General features: G+C 53.4%; 1 protein-coding gene across 1 annotated transcript; it reads right to left on the reverse strand.

The window, feature by feature from the left end:
• Positions 1-745: 745 nt before the first annotated feature.
• LOC129737294 (ribosome-binding protein 1-like) lies at positions 746-6,066 on the reverse strand. The gene is made up of 7 exons (XM_055726010.1): positions 5,682-6,066; positions 4,985-5,133; positions 4,639-4,761; positions 3,478-3,630; positions 3,025-3,143; positions 2,081-2,234; positions 746-1,419 (listed from the first exon to the last, which is right to left on the reverse strand). Exons 1-7 carry the CDS (start codon positions 6,064-6,066, stop codon positions 1,312-1,314), a joined length of 1,191 nt encoding a protein of 396 aa, XP_055581985.1. The 3' UTR covers positions 746-1,311.
• Between the last annotated feature and the right edge of the window lie 8,775 nt (positions 6,067-14,841).

Below are 14,841 nucleotides of genomic sequence, written 5' to 3' on the forward strand. Positions count from 1 at the left end.
AGAAGGCTGGAGAGCCCGGCAGTGCCCAAGGACCACCACCACGCAGCACCCGCAGGGTCAGAATTACAGGGGTGCGCTGAGGCTTAAGCGAGCAGGAGCAGCCTGCGCCGGGCTGCTGTGCCCTGTCCCCACGCTCACGCTGCTCTGCCCTGTCCCCACGCTCAGCCTGACCCCATGGCAGGGGACCTCGGGGTGCACCGCCAGCGTGAAAACACACGTGGCTGGAAGGGAAGGGTTCTCTCCTTTGCGTGTCTTGGAGGAAAAACAGAAGGTATGGCTGTTTGCAGCACAGCGAGCAAGGCGGGGAATAAAGGATCTGCTCCCGGCCACAGCTGGGTCCTTCTTCAGTGACCCCAAACACCTGGCTGGCTTGCAAACTTAATAAAAATTAACAAACAATAACCGGGAAAATGAAGCAAGGATAAGCTCTTTTCACTACGTCATTATAATTGCACCGACACCCAGAAGTACACAAAAGGATACGTGCCAAGAGCCACCCATCAAAGAGAGGCTTCCTTCCGTGGTGGCTCTCACTTTCACACTTCTTTCACTCCAACCAACAAAAAAAAAGGAAAATAAAAAGAAAAAAATAGAAACAATAGAAAGGGAAAAAATAATTGCAGCAGTTGATGTACAAGCACAGTCTTCCCTTTTCACACATGCGTGGGTTCTGCCTGCCCCGACGTGGCCGGAGCGTCGCCCTGGGGAACAAACTGTTGGTTGTACAAAACACTATGAAGATTTTCTTACAAACACATGCCTGCAGTGTTTACTGGTTGGGGTTTTCTGCAATTTTATTTTCCAATAATAAATATATTATATAATATGTAATAATAAAAATGTTACTAAACCTAGTTTCAAACCTAGGGTTTAGGTCCCTACTGGCTTGTAACTTTTATCTACAGTAAAGTCAGTATATGTTTTTATTTTTAGGAGCGGTAAGGTCTAGCTCATAGACTGGTCAGGCTGAAGTCCCTTTCTTCAAACCTTCCTCTTCCCCCTGGAGAAGGAAAACAGAGGTGGGTTACTCAGCTGGGTCTCAACCTTATCCTCGTGGCAGCTCAAGCATCAAAGCATTTCACAGGTGGGCCAGGTCCTGCCTTTTGAGCAGGGAGAACCATGACCACCATCTCCTATGCTCCCCGAGCTTCCCCAAAGCCACCCAGATGGTTTCTGGCAGCAAGTGCCACCTTGTCTCTGGTTTTCAACCGCTGCCTGACACGCGCTTCCCCCTGCCCTCCGCCAGCACCAAGGGGAGGGATGGCTGTGGCCACCACCAGTACCGTTTCCTGAAGCTGTTCATTCACTTCTTTATTGTTTCTGCCCCTCTGGCCAGTTGGTCCTGGTAACCTTCAGTAGCTCCTGGAGTTTGGTTGCTGTCTGGATCCGGATATGGCTTAATTTTTGTTCAAGTTCTTCCTGCACAGGAGTCAAAAGAAGGCATCTGCCTGAGCCTCCCTTGGCCCTCTGGTGACCTTCCCCCCTCCAGAACATCTCAGGTCACCTCAGGTCTGCACTGAGCCGCCGCGGTGGCCACAAGCCAGCGATGCGCCACTGCTCCAGCGGCGTGCTCAGAGGCCCTACCTGGGAGGTGTCCTTTAAACACCCCTAAACCCCCAAATCCAGGCACCCCCTGGTGACAACAAACAAGCCACAAGCTCTACCTCGTGCACCAAGGGCTTCAGAGTCGAGAGGGAGCACCCACGTCCTCGTGAGCACCCGCTGGCAGGGGCCACTGGGTTTCCTCTCTCACCTGAGGCTACCACTCATCAGGGTGCAGCATCTAGGCTTCCCCCCACCCTCACAGCCGGCTGGTGAGCTTCACAGGTGAGCGAGAACGGCTCCCACCAGGGCAGCGTGCCCCCTGGGCTTTGCCGGCGATGCGCAATAGAGCTCCTGGCATGTGACAAACTGACAGGGGGCAGGAGGCAATGAAGAGGTCCGCCAGGCAGCTCACTTTCCAAATGCGGACGCTCATCTCCCCCCGAGCTCTCCCCATGGCCAACCCCACGGATCCCACACAATTCAGCCACCCGCCCCATCTCTCTGAGGGGAGCAGGTTTGCAGGCGCTTGCCTGACCTGCAGCTGCTCCATCTGCATCTGCAAGGCTGCTGCTTTGAGCTCCAGGCTCTTCCTCTGCTGCTCCTCTTGCTGCAGCACCTTTGACTTCTCAGACAGCACGTTCAACAGCTTGCCACAGCTCTCCTGTAACCTGGCCATCTTATCGTTTTGCCTGCACCAAGAGAAGCAGCGTTATTCCAGCCCGCAGGCCAGTCAAGCATCCCTGGCATTACCCAGGGGGAACACATCCCCCTGTGGGCCTGGTAACAGGGCTTGAAACATCTCAGCGGTGGCGTTCGCCTGTTTCTGGGACACGCCTGGTCCTTCAGGGACGGGGTGCAGAGAGCTGACACATCACTTTTCAAAAGCTGCGTTTCCATCACAGGAGGCATTCCTTTCTCATGAAGGAGAAGTCGCAAGGATCTGTGTTCCCAGACACAGCAGAAAGCACTCTAGGCAGCTGGAGTCTGCTCTGTAATTAGCTGGGCGCTGTTAATCACCAGCCATTTCAGACCTTCTATAGAAAGGAGCGTGACATTCTTCTCCCTAGCTCCTGTTTGTTCTGTATGCACCAGGCAGGTCTCGGTTCTCTGCAGCACCGCTCCCATCAAGGAGCCAGCTACGTTTCTTTGGAAGTTGGTGAGCACAAGCTCCCCGAAGTGGGGAGCAATGCTGCAGCGCCTTCTGGTCCCCTCTGCCCCCCTCCGCTGGCATCAGCACAGGTGACCCCAAAGCAGAGAGGGTTTCCCCTGCCCTTCCACTTGGCAAAAACATCCTTGTTTCCCCTGCCAGGCCCCCAAAAGCCATTTGGCAATCTCTTCCTCACTCCCTCCTCTACCTCCAGCTAGCTGGGGTGCCTGTAGAAGCACCCTCCAGAAAGCGGGTGGCCAAGCCTGATGGACAGCCACCCCCAGGGCTTGCCAGAGGGCGGCCCCAGGCTCTGCCCCCCGCCCCAGTCTTACTTGCTCTCCAGCCAGCTGGTGGCCTGGTAGAAGGCATCCCTCAGCATGGAATTCTCCTGCTGCAGGTGAGCCAGCTGCATGTTGGGTCTGTTCTCCAGCTGGTCCTGCAGGGTCCGGATCTAGGGAGAGCACAACAGGGGTTAATGCCGCCACCGCCGGTCCCTCTGCTCCCTCCTGAGAAGCCCACCCCATGAGCAAGAGGGACTGGCAAGGAAGCCACAGCGAGGTGTCTGCTGATGCTGAGAGCCCCGGGGCTGCCGCATCCCATGAGGATGCTCCCACCTCCCTCTTCTAGCTTGAGCACCACGGGGCAGGAGCACTGCGGGGCACTCGCCCCTCCCTGAGGCTCTGGTCCCCTTGTCCACCTCGGTCTTCTCCAAAAGACCAGCACCTGCCACCGAAGGCCAGCCGGCAGCCAGCGGAGGAAGCTGCAGAGCACCGCGTGGGGCTCACCTTGTCCTGGAGCTGCTGCGTTTTCTGGGCATGGTCCTGGTTGATGGCCTGCGTGCGTGCCTGCACCGCTGCCATCTCCTTCTCACGGGCCAGCAGCTGCCTCTTCAGCTTGCTCTGCATGTCCATCGCCTTGATCCACTCAGCCACCAGCTCCTTTGAGGAGAGAAGCCACCCGGTCAGTCCTGAGCGTAGGAATTTCCCTGCTTTAAGGGTTCTCGAAACAAGTGGCCTCCGAGCTCAGGCGGCTTTAAAAAGTGTAACCCTTTCGGAGGTGCCCCCATGCCCAGCTACACCGTTTCGCACTTCCATTTCCTCCTGCATTATGCTTTGGGCTCAGTGGCCACTGGATGCCACAATGGGCCAGCCAAGACAAAGAAATAAGAGCCTGGAATTTTATTCCCTTCACCCAGGATCAATAACATCACATCAAGTTTGGGGCAAAGCAGGAAAATTAAAAAAACAAAACACCCCCACAAACCAAACACACACCCCCCTCCGCCCCCTGCCAAGGCCTGTTGGCTGGCTGGGTGATGCCATGCCGCTGCCCTGGGCTGCCTGCACAGGCCGGGGTTTAGCACAGCACTCAGTGCACAGGGTGGCTTCGCCCTCTCCTCTCCTGCCTGCAGGCAGATGGACCTGCTGCAGCAGGGTCCTGGCGGCTGCAGGGCAGAAGGTGCTGAGCACGACGCGCCGGGGATTCGTTCTGACTTCAACACCCAACAAGAGGTGGAGGCAAGGGGCTGAGTCAGGCAAGGGGCTGTAAATAGCACCAGGCTCCTTAAAAAGGGACTGATCAACACCTTCTCAGCTCAGGGGCTCTGGGCAGTGGTGAGAAGGGCTTTATTGTCCTCCGTAAAGCAGCAGAAAGCTGCAGTCTCTTACGGGCATGGCTTCAGCCCGCTCCTGCTGCGGCTGCCAACAGGGGCTACCAGGCAGCTCTTTGGGCCGGTACCTCCCCACGCTGCATCAGGCCCAGGAGAGGAGCTCAGGTGGGCATGTCCTCCCCTTTTTGGGGAGAAAACAGCAAATGGATGAAGGACCCAGAGAGCCCCTAGGCTTCACCTCCAAGCGTGGGTTAAATGCGGGCACTGGGAAGCATACGGCGAGCCGTGAAGGGCAGGGCCCGTGCCAGGGGTGCCGGGAGGGCTGCGCGGCACTTACCTCGCTCAGCTCCCACATCTTGTTTCTGGCAGCGGCTGCAGCCTCCTGCTCAGTGGCGAGCTGCTTCTCCTTCTCCTCCAGCTGGCGTTCCAGGACAGCGACCAGGTAACCCGTCTGCATGGCCTGCCGGCACAGGGTGGCACATCAGCGGGGACCGCCACCGACCGATCCAACCCCTCCCCCCACACGCACAGGATCATGCCCTCTGCCCCAGGGAAAATTCAGCTCCCGTCTCTAAGGCTGACCCTCGGGGGACAGCCTGCCCGAAAACGGGCTGCCTTCACCCCTCTGCACCCCCCGAGGCTCGGCCCGGCCCTGGCGGCCACAGCGGTGCTGGCAGCCCTACCGTGTGCCAGGTGTCCTGGACGATGCCCGCTTTCTCCCTCAGGATCTCGATGAGCCGCTGGGCCTCCCCCTCGCTGAACGCCGTGCTGCTGACCGTGGACACAAGCGTCTTGTAGGGCAGGTAGAGGGGCCCATCCGAGTCCGCAGGTGCTGGGGAGGAGAGAGGAGGGGTTGGGAGCGCTCGAGCCAACGGCAGGGCTGAGTAGCATCACCTCAGTTGACTTCAACCCCGTAAGTGCCATTTCACGCCAGCAACCGCCCAGATGTCCACAGCCAAGTTTGATACCTCTCTAACCGAAAGCAATGTGACGAGCGCTGGGGACGGCACTCACCACAGACAAGCGTTCCCTGAGCCAGCTGCCACCTCTGCCTGGCTCTGCTCCTGCTCCTGCCGCCCTGCCACCGCCCTCCATCACACTGAGCGTTTCCAGCCAGAGCTGGGCACGTTTTGCTAATGCCAGGGAGCAGAGACATGGTGGGCATCAGAAGCTGGACTCCATCGTGACACAGCCTCCCTAGGGGACATCGCTCCACGCAGCGGTGCCGGTGGCGCAGAGCAGCAAGGTCGTCTCCTGCCTTTCACTAGGCAGGTTCGTTCCAGCTCTTTCTTTGCTAAGGGAACGAGATGACTCCAGCCCTTCTCCTATCCCTCTGCTGGCTTACTCAATGGGGATATACGCAGAGGAACTTGGCCTTACCTGACTCGCTCTTGTTGGATGCAGCTGCCTTCTTGACAGGTCCATTATGCCTCTGCCCCTCATGGGCTGGAAGAGCACTGGTTTTCTTGATGGTGACGGAGCTGTCGACCGGAGCACTTTGGTGCTGCTCTGGGATATTTCCGTTAGGTTTCTCTTCCATTTTCTTTCCTTTTCCTTTTTTCCCAACAGCTTTCTTTTTCTTCTTTGCCACTTTTTTCTGCTGCTTGGTCTTATTAATGTATTTGCCTTGCTTGGCCAAGGCTTCCACAGAAGGAAGGAGGACCTTCTCCAGGAAGGAGAAAAACAGGAAGATCCTAATGGCCCATACCACCATCAGACCTCCAAAGACCATAACACCCAGCGTCTGAGGGTCATAGGCATCCATCATGCCTTACTCTTCTGTGCCTGCAAGACACCAGGACAACAGTTAGTGGGGACAACAAGGAGGTGCAACGGCCTCTCTGGGAGCAGGGAGTCTCCTATGTCCATCTGTGTTTTCAAATGGCACCACGCTCCAAAAAGTGCTCAGGATTCACACACCTCTAATGAGGGCAACCTGACGACACCCCATCCCCCCACCCCAGGTTTGTGCTCCTGCGCAGCACAGCCAGCGCACAGTGCTCCATCCGCACCGCAGGGACCGCCTGTGCTGGCTGCAGCAATCTCCAGAACAACCAAAGAGGGGGAAGAAAAAAGCAGGGGTGCAACCAGAGAGAGCCATGAGCACAGTGCCCATGACATGTCCAATGGGACGCTTTTGCACGACCCTGGGCGATACCTGCAGCCCTGCGGCAGTAAGAGAGCCCGTTTTCAGACTGCCTGGTGCAGTCTGGCCAAGACCTGGGCTCTCCCTGGGGCACCTGGCCTTTTCTCTGCACCCAGGCGCAGGTGGAAGTGCATCCAGGGTCTCAGCTTTGGAATAAAACACCCCCCTGGCAGGGGAAAGCATGCACGGGAGAGCTTTCCCCAGCTTTGCAACAGCCCTGGCCGCCTCCCTTTGCCACCCGCGCCCTGCGGCACTGCTGGCCTCTGCCCAGCCTGGCAGGGAGGATGCGCGGTGACCGCATCCCACTGGGTAGCGGCTCCCAGCGGCCAGTGATGAGAACCAGCCCAGCAATGATACTACAGACAGCACACAGAGAACCAAGATGCTACCACCTCCTTGAGATGCAAACACCAAGAAAAGGCCTAAGTTCAAGCCAAAGAAAAGCAGAGCATGGCCATTAACCGTCTCATCTCCCCGGCAGATGCCCGCAGGAAGAAACGAGACTTGCAAAGGGAGTGCTGGATGTGGCACTTCTCTTTCCACCTCTGCCATTAACTGGCGGGCAAACCGGGCACAGGGTCCTTTCCCACCCTCCTCTCCACGCTCAGGTTCTCCACCCATGACACACGGAGCAGCAGCGGAGACCGTACTGCCTGGTCTGAGACCTGGCAGGCGGGGTGCAGCCCCACGCGGAGGAAGATGCTGCTGCCTCCACTCTTCTTAACCGCTAACCGAAGCCCGTCCCGAGTCTGGAAGCCAGTCTCTTCCGCGCTGTCCCACTCGCGCGTTTCCCCCGTGGGGGCATCACCTCCACGTGGCTCACAACCCCCCAGATGCTGCAGTCAGGCAGTTCATCGGCGCAGGGGCACTTCCCAGGAGGTGCCCGGCTGCGCTTTCTCGTGATCAACGCATCAAGCCCTCGGCTATCAGAAGTTCCCACCCCGCACCTAACTGAAAACATTTTCAAATTTCCTCTTGAAGAGGCTGCAGGTTGAGGAGGGAGGGAGGGGCTGCAAAGGGAGGAGGCAAAATTAAGGCTATAACTAAGGAGATCAGCACCTTTTCAAAACCTCGGTGCTCGCAGGGAGAGACCTCAGAGCCTTTCCCTTTCTAACAGCCGACAGCGGCAAACTCACTCCCAGCCGAATCCGCACCGGTGCAGCCAGGGGGACACAGTGCAAGGAAAGTGTCACCTGCAGCCCCCAGGGGGGTTGTTGAGGGATGTTTCAACCAGCAGCCCAGCTCTCCCTGCCCGCCTCTCCAAGCACCCCAGCCGAAGCAGCAGAGAGCTGGCAGGCGGGCACGCTGCCAACGCCAGCTGGAACCAGCCTCCCCCGGCAGGGCCACCTTCCTACCCCAGGGCACCGCTCGAGATCCCAGCTGATACTACAGGCATCGCTACCCCAGGTCCGCCCAGGCCGTTTCGATTTCAACGGCCTCAGCCGGCTCCATCCCAGCACAGCTGGTGCCAGCTCCCTCCCTCCTGACAACGCAGCATCACTTTGGGATGGTCCCCATCGGGCAGAGGGATTATTCCTAACCTGCAGGGTGAAAAGGGCTGCGTTTCCTCTTCCTGGCAGGAAATAGAAGCGAGGGTCCAGAGAACATGTACCCACGTCCTTCTGCTGGCTTTAGGGCCAGACCAATGCTCCCCGGAGCTGTTCCGGGGCGGAACTGAGCGCCCTGCATTCCTCACCTGGCAACCCCAATGTGCCGGTACCAACAGAGCTGCTGACCTCACAATGCCATCGCCAACAGAGCTGCTGACCTGCTGCTGCCACCGCCAACAGAGCTGCTGACCTCACACTGCCACCACCAGTAGAACTCCTGACCTCCCAATGCCACCGTGGCAGACTTAGGCCAAAATTTGCAGCTCCAGCTTAGGGCAAGGGCATCGCTGACTGATGGCAAACGCCCTCCAACCCCACCAGCTGCTCCCGCCACCTCCCAAAGCAGCTGGATGCTGGTTTGGGCTTTGGGTTTTGGTTGGGGTTTCTTTTGGGATACTAGTGAGAGATGAGAACTTCGCAAGTGAAATGCCCTGTGACGGAGCTCAGATGAGCTCTGGCTAAAACTTACAAGGTGTGACTGAATTTTGGAGGCAGTAGAACTGTGCTCAGGACAAGAGCAGGTTTTGCAATGTCTGTGACACCATAGCTGTGCCATGCAGAGCAGCACATCTGCACCACACAGGCTGGAAACCGTTAGATTCCTTCCAGAGCTGCTGCTGTGGCAGAGGACGTTCAGCCCCGTGTCTGTTGAAAGACACGATCTCAAACATACTGTGCAATGGTAGTAATTAGCAATGCGCTTGATTTAGAGGTGTGGTTGTGATTTCTCATTTGAAAAGGCACTGCGTCTCCACGTGGAGAAGCAAAGTTCTAGTCAGCCTGTCAGACACCGCTAACCAAGGAGTCAACACCTTGCGGCAGCATTCAGAAATGTCACGCTAAGCCGGCCTGGCTTGTAGCCAGAGAGCGCTGCCCCCCCCTCGCTTCCTCCTGCTGCACTGGGCCACAATCTTGCAGCCTGCAAGACAGACAGCATCGTTGTGCAGCAGTGCCAGCCTTCACAGGACAGCTGGCCAGTGGACTGGAACTACCCAGGGAGGCTGTGCTGCACATGCGGAAGTTAAAGAAAGAACTCCTGACAAAATGCAGCTTCTCTCCGCATCAGACAGGCTTGGGTTGGGCTCCCCGCCCTCCAAGAAAAGAATCCATTGTTGGTGCCTTGGAGCAGCAAAGCCTTTCTGGTCTCTACAGCCCAGATTCTCACTCTGATTCTTTCACCCACCTCTCCAGAGCCAGCGGGAGCAGAGTCAGCCATTGGAGCCTGCTTGCGTGTAGCCTCCTCACCCGCCGTATCCAGGGTAGCCCTAGAAAGGAGAGATCCGCTCCTGAGAGAGCCTGCGGTGACAAGGGGATGGTCTGAGCACGCATGTAGTGAAAACGTTCTCCCTGGTGTTTCTACATTGCTACTTGGCGTGTAGCCAGATGTCTCCTCTGACACCCGTCGGGGAAAACCATCCAAATGCCTAAGCTAAGGCAGGACTTACCTGCTTGGGTGACCCGATTGCCTCTTCTAATGTTACTACCAAGTGTGTTTGATTGATTACTAGCATGTTGGAATGCCGCATTATTGTGCGTTTTGCCTCTTTTTTTAGGCAGAAAGCATGAATGCCAAGCAAACGGGCCAGAGGACCTGACCGAGCTTGCATGGCTGAGAAGCCAGGAGGCTCCCTGGTCGTAGCTCTTGAAGCAAGTCCCGTGTAGATGTCATGGAGTGCCACAACTCTACAGGCATTCCATGTTTCAATAGATCAGTCATGTAAAGCAACCATTCTAGGCAAGGGTTTCCCTAACTGTAGGGAAGCTGTCTGGTAGAGTAGGTTTTGGAGATGTAGCTCGTATGTACAAATGACCCTCAATAAATCCCATCTAAGGATTCCTCTTGGTGTATTAATATTTGCATGGGTTGCCCGGCAGCCCAACACTGTCCCCGATGGATTAACACTAAAGGTCTCCCAAAATTGTTGGTCCAGTGCTGCAACGTGTCAGTGTATCACGGGATGAAAGGGCGGTGGGTGGGTGGGTGGGTGGGTGGGGTGAGAACAATCTGGTTCCTGCTCTTAATTTTCTAAACTGTAAAAAGCAAAATTCAGTCAGTCTTTTGGAGGCTACTGGTCAAATTGCCAAGCTCAGAACCCGTTTCCCCTGTAACCATTAAATACAAAAGTGAAAACCTCTAGTGAAAGTTAGGCTAAAACGACCTGTTTTAGGCACAAAAACTGGGTTAAATTCTTCGTGCTTGCAGTTGCAGAGCAGTACTTATAAAGGCTAATTCTGAAGCGAAATAGCGATAAAATAGACACACTTTTCTGGAGAAATCGTCCTAATCCACTCTTGTAAACTCGCGGTGCAGGAAACAAGAGTTAAAGGTTCACTCGTTCTAGAGGGTCAGTGTTCTTGTTGTGAAGTGCCTTGAGTTCCCTTTCAGCCTGAGGGATTCTATAAAAACGGCTTTTTGTTGGCATAGTTGAATTTAGAACTACCTTCGTTTCTCTCATACGCACTTACTAGCGGGTCAGATGCTTCTGCGAGACAGAAGCGGCACTGTCCCCGCCGCTCCCGGCACAGCAGCAGGCTGCGCTGGCTCAGCCGCAGGGCCAGGGAAATGGTGGTCCATGACCTCACGCAGCATGTGCCCTCTCTGGCCACGCTGCGCGGTTCAAACCTTGAATTCAAAGGCAGGCGGTGACGGACTGCTCTGACCTGGCGCCCGTGCGGGTCACCGCGCTGGGAGCACAAGGGTTTCCGATGCAAAGAGATCCACCGGAGCGAAGCTTTGTGACTTTTGAGAAAAGCAAAGCGGCCTGGTTTGTGCCGGGGCTTTTCGCCTGTGTTTCAGTCAGCTCTGAGCTCACCCAAAAGCGGCTCGTCATCGTCCTCATCCAGGGCTCGTCCTTGCCGAGGTGTCTGTAGGTGTCTAGTAAAACACCTAAAAGCCGACAGGCAGCAGTTGCACAGCTGACAGGAACCACCGAGAGGCAGGCAGGAGCCTCAGTGGCTGCGAGAGAAGGCCTGGGGCTCGGCCCGCTCAGCTCTTCAGAAGGGACAGTCAGTACTGGTGCAGAGGAGCTCCACAAGAAGGGCAATCGGTAGCGTTCTGACAGGGATGTGCTAATTGCTGAAAGGAAAACTACTCAAGAGTCAAGGACAACACTAGGATAAAATAATTGTGGCAGTGGGAGATCACGACCTCCTACTCAGATGGCCCCCCTGAAGACAGTGAATCCCCCGCTCGGGGAGCATGCCCAGTAAATTTAAAATGAACTGTACCTTTGAATTGAAGTGAGAAAGCAGCTGACCAATACTTAGTAGGTGTAGACTTTGTGCAGAACTAAACAACTTCACTGTATAAATACGTATTGTGAGTACAAGTAGGTGTGCAAGTTAGGAGGAGCAATCCCCTTTGCACCCGGCACTGCAATAAACATACCTGCGTTGTAACTTACCCGGAATTATAGTTTAATTCCTCATGTCATGGGTGTCAGGAACCTAGGGCTGCAGCTCGGTCTGGGACACAGGGGAGGGAAAGGTGCTGCTTTACTTTTGCCTATGTTTCTCACCATCCCAATCTCTTTAAACAGGCAGTAAATTAGATTCATTTTCCCCAAGTCGGGTCCTGTTTTGCCCACATGGTAACTGGTATGCGATCTCCCTGTCTTTAGCTCAGCCCGTGAGCTTTTTTCCATCCAATCTCCTCCCATCCTGTCCCACTGAGGAGGGGGAGCAGCTAGGTGGGTGTCTGGCAGCCTGCCAGCATCAGCCCACCCCAGGGGACATTGCTGCATCTGCACTGCAGTGGCAAGAGATGAAAAACATAGGATCTCCATGTAAGCTCCAAGAGAAACGTGGGGGGACCAGACTCCACAAATACCACTCTAATTGCTGCAAGATAACTCGGATACAAAGGCAAGAAGTACCAGCATAAAACACTACAAGTCCTAGAGGCCTCCTTTGGCAAGGTCTGGAAAGGAAGGGAAGATACCTGCAGCTGTTTTAAGGCTTCTTGTTGCTTGCAGCTGTATTCATATTTCTAAAAGGAAATTACAGGCTTTCACTTGAGTTCTTCCCTCAAGGCTTGCATCAGAGTTGAACTTGCATAGTCACTCATTTTTGTTTCCCCCCAGCCTCTAATGAACCAGGAATTCTTGCACACAGATATACCTCCCTTCTGCTCTGTCAGCCTTTCCTCTCTTCATATACTGAGCTGGAATCGGTCCCCATGAAGTCATACTTCAAACCCTTGCAGACTACAGAAATGCAGAATGCTGCAGTTCAGATAGCTGGAGCAGATGAAGCTGTTCAAGATATTAGAGCACTATCATACAAAACAGCATTAAGTGCTGGGGGGTTGGGGGTTTTAAATGTCATCGTTTACTTGGCCCTGGCAAGTAAGAGGTGATAAGGAGTGACAGATGGAGGGATGCCATGAGGAACAAGAGCAGGCATTCTTCGGAAATGCTAATCCAGCAACCAAAAGCATCAAGCTAACTGGGGAGGTTAACAGGAGGAAGATTTGTACAGGAGAGTCTACTCTAACCTAATCCGATCTAATCCTTCAACAGCCATAATGCAGTGACACGTGGAGCACCACTCAGCCAGCCTTATTTTTGACGTTCAGGGCACTTCTTAGCAGATACAATTAAGGCTCTAATCTTAAATCTTCAGGAGAAAATAAATCTTTGGCCTTAAATTTAGAGGTATTGTCTAATCAGCCATTTCCTCTTCTGGGTGACACAGTGACATCGGCTCCTGTACTCGGCCTCAGAGTTGTATGCTGAACTCCCTCCAGCAGTTCACTAGGTCTCAACAGCCTCAGCAGATGGCACCTACAGCTCTCCTAGGCCTCCAGGACCTCAGCTGCTCTCTCCACCAGTTTCTTCTCTCCTTCTAGCACACATCAGTGACATCTCAGTATCAGACCCTCTCAAAAGGGCAGCCTCTGCAATGTATTTAACCACATACTTCAGTCTAGAGCAGAAGTTTCAACTGTGACAAGTGCCACACTGCCTTCAACAGATTTGTGGAGAGATCGAGGAGGGAATATGGCCTTTAAAGAGGAACTGATGGAGGCATTTATTTAAAACAGTCTTTCTGCAGTCACCCTCTGAGGAACATATCAGCATCCCAGAAATATGGCTAACCCTGCCCCAACCTCTGTGTTTTGCTCTGATCCCCTCCCCTTTTCACACTAGCCCCTATCAGCAGCAAAAGGACTAAGTGTGGACAGCAAAGGAACACCAGCTGGCAAAGAGCAAGGACTTGCTGTTTCAGACCATCTGCATGCTCAGCCTGTTCACCAATAAATTAGGCTTGGCTCTCTTGGGAGGTGCTTTTTGAAGCCACAGGAGCTAGAAGTACACTTAAAAATCAAAGAACGCTGAGCTTCTGTGCACACTAGCAAAGCTTCATGCACCAGAGGAACACACTGTGCAAATTAATTTGGACACACAGACCATGCTTATTTAACAAACTTTTCTACAGATATCTTCTCAGAAGGACTGGATTGGCATTCTTTATGGTCACTGAGCACACTTAAGTTCTGCATATTTCCAAAAGCGCTATCACTGCTTTACTTAAAAAGTGATCAAGTTCTGTCTTTTTTTCTGTCATTCCAACATTTTAAAAACATTGCTACAGCCTTCCCAACAAAGACAAGACTGATGCCATGTGAGACAAAGAGCCAAAAAGGCACATTTGAAGCCCCTCAAAGGCCTGGGGACAGACCACAGGCAGCACAGGTGGAAGCAGAGTACTGCAGTGGTTGTGTGTTAGCTGCATTTTCCCCACCATTCTGCAAACCAGTAACAGCCTGGAGCTGCGGACTGAAAGCCAAGCAGAAAAACCTGCCTTGATGATTATTTTGTCTCTTCCAATCCCCAGAAACTGTATTACCCCTTCTATGGGTAATTTAGGTGTTTCACCGCCTGGCCCAGCAACAGAAGCAATCCGACATTTGGTTGCCTTTCCAAAACAGTTTGGATTACAGCACCATTATCAACACATCCACTTTCAAATGCTGGACTACGACATGTCCCAGGAACACCACTGCTTCCCAGAGCACTTCTGAACACCACAAAGAACTGAGAGCATCTCGCACCTGGTAAGAGGCTCTGGAGCGGGATTTCACTTGCACTGCTGCCCACTGTACTAGCCCTCAGCAGCTCTCCTCTCTAGGACCAAGCGGGAAACAAAATTTTCAGGTTGAAATCTGAATTCAAGATGGATGAATTCAATGGACTTGAATTTAAAAACAAAATCAATCAACCAATAAAACAACAAAAAATCCATACAAAACCCCCAAAGCTGACATAATTGGGGCCTGTTTTATGCATACCTGAAGGAGATTAAATGAAAATATTGAAGTCAGTTTAAAACCAATCAATTAAAAAAAAACAGTAGCTCTGTTTGAATACTAAAATAAAATGCTTCAGCCTCTCCCCAATAAAAACAGCCGAAAACCTTCAACATTTCTTTTCCATTTTTCCCTCCCTTGTCATTCACTTCACCACCTCCCTTTTTTGTGCATCAAACTATTAGTCTGCTGAAAATTCATTTTCTTCTTCTGCAAAATGCACCATTTCCAAGTTGGATTGGAATCTCACTTCTAACTTCAAGTTTCTAGAAAAGCAAAATATTAAAATATTAAAATAAAAATTAAAATACCACTTCAGAGCTAAGAGCAACTTTACATCAATAACAAGATACACTTCTAAAAGACAGTCAGACTAAAATCAATGCAAAGCAGTGAGGACCCCAGTTCTGACCTGTACAAGAGGAGGATATTAATCAGCCCACCAGCATGTGTCATTTCCTACTTGCAAGATTT

Source organism: Falco cherrug, chromosome 13 (assembly GCF_023634085.1).
Source record: "Falco cherrug isolate bFalChe1 chromosome 13, bFalChe1.pri, whole genome shotgun sequence".
NCBI classification, from domain to species: domain Eukaryota; kingdom Metazoa; phylum Chordata; class Aves; order Falconiformes; family Falconidae; genus Falco; species Falco cherrug.